Here is a 2,241-nt window from a genome sequence, read left to right as displayed (position 1 = left end):
CCTAGTTCTATCTTAACTCAGATCTACCAAATTTATAAAAGGATGAAATCTCTGTAAACCACTTTTTTCAATGAAAAGAGATTTGATCCCTCTCCAAACTTGATAAATCCGAGTTAAAATGAATATGATTATAAATAAATTTAAAGTAATTATAAAATAAATAATATTAGAAATAAAATTTATTGATTTTAATTTTAATTAATAAAAAAGATTAATTATACTTCAATAAAAACTTAAAAAACAAAACTCACTAAAGTATATCTCTGTAGGTAAAAAGTAAAAAATATAGAACATTTATACTACGCTTTATTCCTTCATCTACAAAATTTTATAGCATTATAATATATATATATTTTTATATAATTTTGATAACATTTATACTACGCTTTATTCCTCTGTTGCAAGTAATAAAAGCTAACCCAAAGTCGTCCTCGCTCAATAAAAAAACGACAAATCTGAAAACTACTTCCAACCTAAACCATGTGCACTGGTTGGCTCGCATAAATGCTCAGGGAGTCAGCGGTACTGGGCACAGGCGAACTGTAATGTATATCAGTAGCCGACAGAACTGTAAACGTATAATCATAGCCCGTTCTTCTAGTAACCGACAACTAACAACTTTGAATTTCCGGCTATTGCAATTACTGGTAAATTGGCAATTAACATCTTTGAATTTCCGGCTAAATCTGTCGCCGGGCTACTCTGCAGCAATCAACTAACAAATTTGAATTTTCGGCTAAGCCTGTCTCCTGGCCACTCTGCAATAATGGATACCTGTCAACTCATTAATGGTGGACACGCCATACCCCAATAGTGGGTAGGTGTAACTCCCTTGGAACATTCTTGCGTGTTAATTGCATCTAAAGTCCAGATGATGAAACTGGGTTGGGAGAAAAGGCAATAAATCCAGTTTACAGAAACCACATTGACAGAGATAAGTCGAATTCAGTCCAGTGAAATGGCCGCAAGTCCTGGACATCAAATGCTTGCGAATTCTTTCCATGTAATGAGATCGCCGATTTCGGTCCTGACTGTGGCTCCCTTTAGCCCCGCCAGAGACATGACGAGATTAAATTATTCCGCCCGGCATCGCCACGGAAATTCACAGGGGGGGTCTATATTCCCGCGCAAAGCACCCGGGTTCGATTCGCTGGAGCCGGCCTCCCCCGAGGTAGGGTGTATGGGGCAGATTAAGTTGAAACAGAACTGGACCAAGGCGTCCGAGCACAGGGCCAAGAAGAAGCCTCGGTCGAAGAAGCTGTCGAAGCTCTGGAGACTTTTCTTTGGCAGCCATGGAGGAGATGGGGAACGAGATTGTAGGGTGGGCAGAGGCGATTGTTCTACAGACGAAAGCTGCAGGGTGCCCTGCCCTAATTTGGGGCAGATAAAACGATTCACCTCAGGGTCATATGATGCTAAATTTGGGAATATTTACGGTCGGCCTCAGCCATTTGTGGCTCCGTCCGGGTGGCTTTCCGATTGATTTGTGTTCTGGTGATTCGAGTTGAAGGAGCCCTTTTCCACGGGAGCCCGTATTTGAATTTTAATGCAGGCGAGTATGAATGTAGAAAGTATGGCTAACATTCCTGGTTAAAAGATTGGGATCCAGTTTTCTGGAGGGCGCTATATCATCCGCTGAGCAGCTCAATCAGAGTGCGCTTTGACGGTCATATGTTGCTAAATTTGGCGGTATTTACAGTCGGCGAGAGCCATTTGTGGCTTCGAGTTTTGTTAAGCTTTGCCCGAACTTGTTAAATTTTAATGCAGGCGATTATGAATGTAGATCACTTGTGAAGAAATTGTGTCTGGATTCGTGTCAAGTTTTTTCTGAAATTGGACATAAGATCTGGACCAAACTTCTCGACCTAACAATTAAACCTTTAGACTGAATGTAGATCACCCACCTAACAGAGTTGGGATAGACCTAAGATCCAGTTTTCATTTTCATATGTGATTGAGAGAATACATTTCTTAATGGAGATAAAGTTAACTGTTCACAAAGTTCAGAGCTCCCAAAAATTAATAATTTTGACTTCTGGTAGATGATCTCGGCCTGACAAGGAGATCACTGTATATGATTGAATTTACATATAAATACTGTCAATCTTACATGTATACCTTGAGTATATAACTTAACTGTAATACGACAGAGATATCAATACTAAAGTAATGGCGACATACGCATCGCATACCAGCACCGACATAAGCTTTATAGTGTGCAGACATCAATGTACTTGAACC

The 2,241-nt window shown here is 39.9% G+C and overlaps 1 protein-coding gene across 1 annotated transcript; it reads left to right on the top strand.

Moving 5' to 3' along the window:
- The first annotated feature begins 627 nt into the window (after window positions 1–627).
- Window positions 628–1,787, top strand: LOC149265015 (uncharacterized). The gene has a single exon (XM_089391139.1). It carries the CDS (start codon window positions 959–961, stop codon window positions 1,481–1,483), a length of 525 nt encoding a protein of 174 aa, XP_089247265.1. The 5' UTR covers window positions 628–958; the 3' UTR covers window positions 1,484–1,787.
- Window positions 1,788–2,241: the final 454 nt, after the last annotated feature.

The sequence above is a fragment of the Pinus tabuliformis genome, chromosome 6 (genome assembly GCF_031772625.1).
Source record: "Pinus tabuliformis cultivar Carrire ecotype Pingquan chromosome 6, CPIR1, whole genome shotgun sequence".
NCBI classification, from domain to species: domain Eukaryota; kingdom Viridiplantae; phylum Streptophyta; class Pinopsida; order Pinales; family Pinaceae; genus Pinus; species Pinus tabuliformis.
The sequence above is the reverse complement of the archived record's forward strand: the minus strand, read 5'-3'. Positions and strand labels throughout refer to the sequence as shown.

Excerpts from the sequence above, each read along its gene's own strand:
- LOC149265015 (XM_089391139.1), top strand. The coding sequence starts at position 959 with ATGGCCGCAAGTCCTGGACATCAAATGCTTGCGAATTCTTTCCATGTA.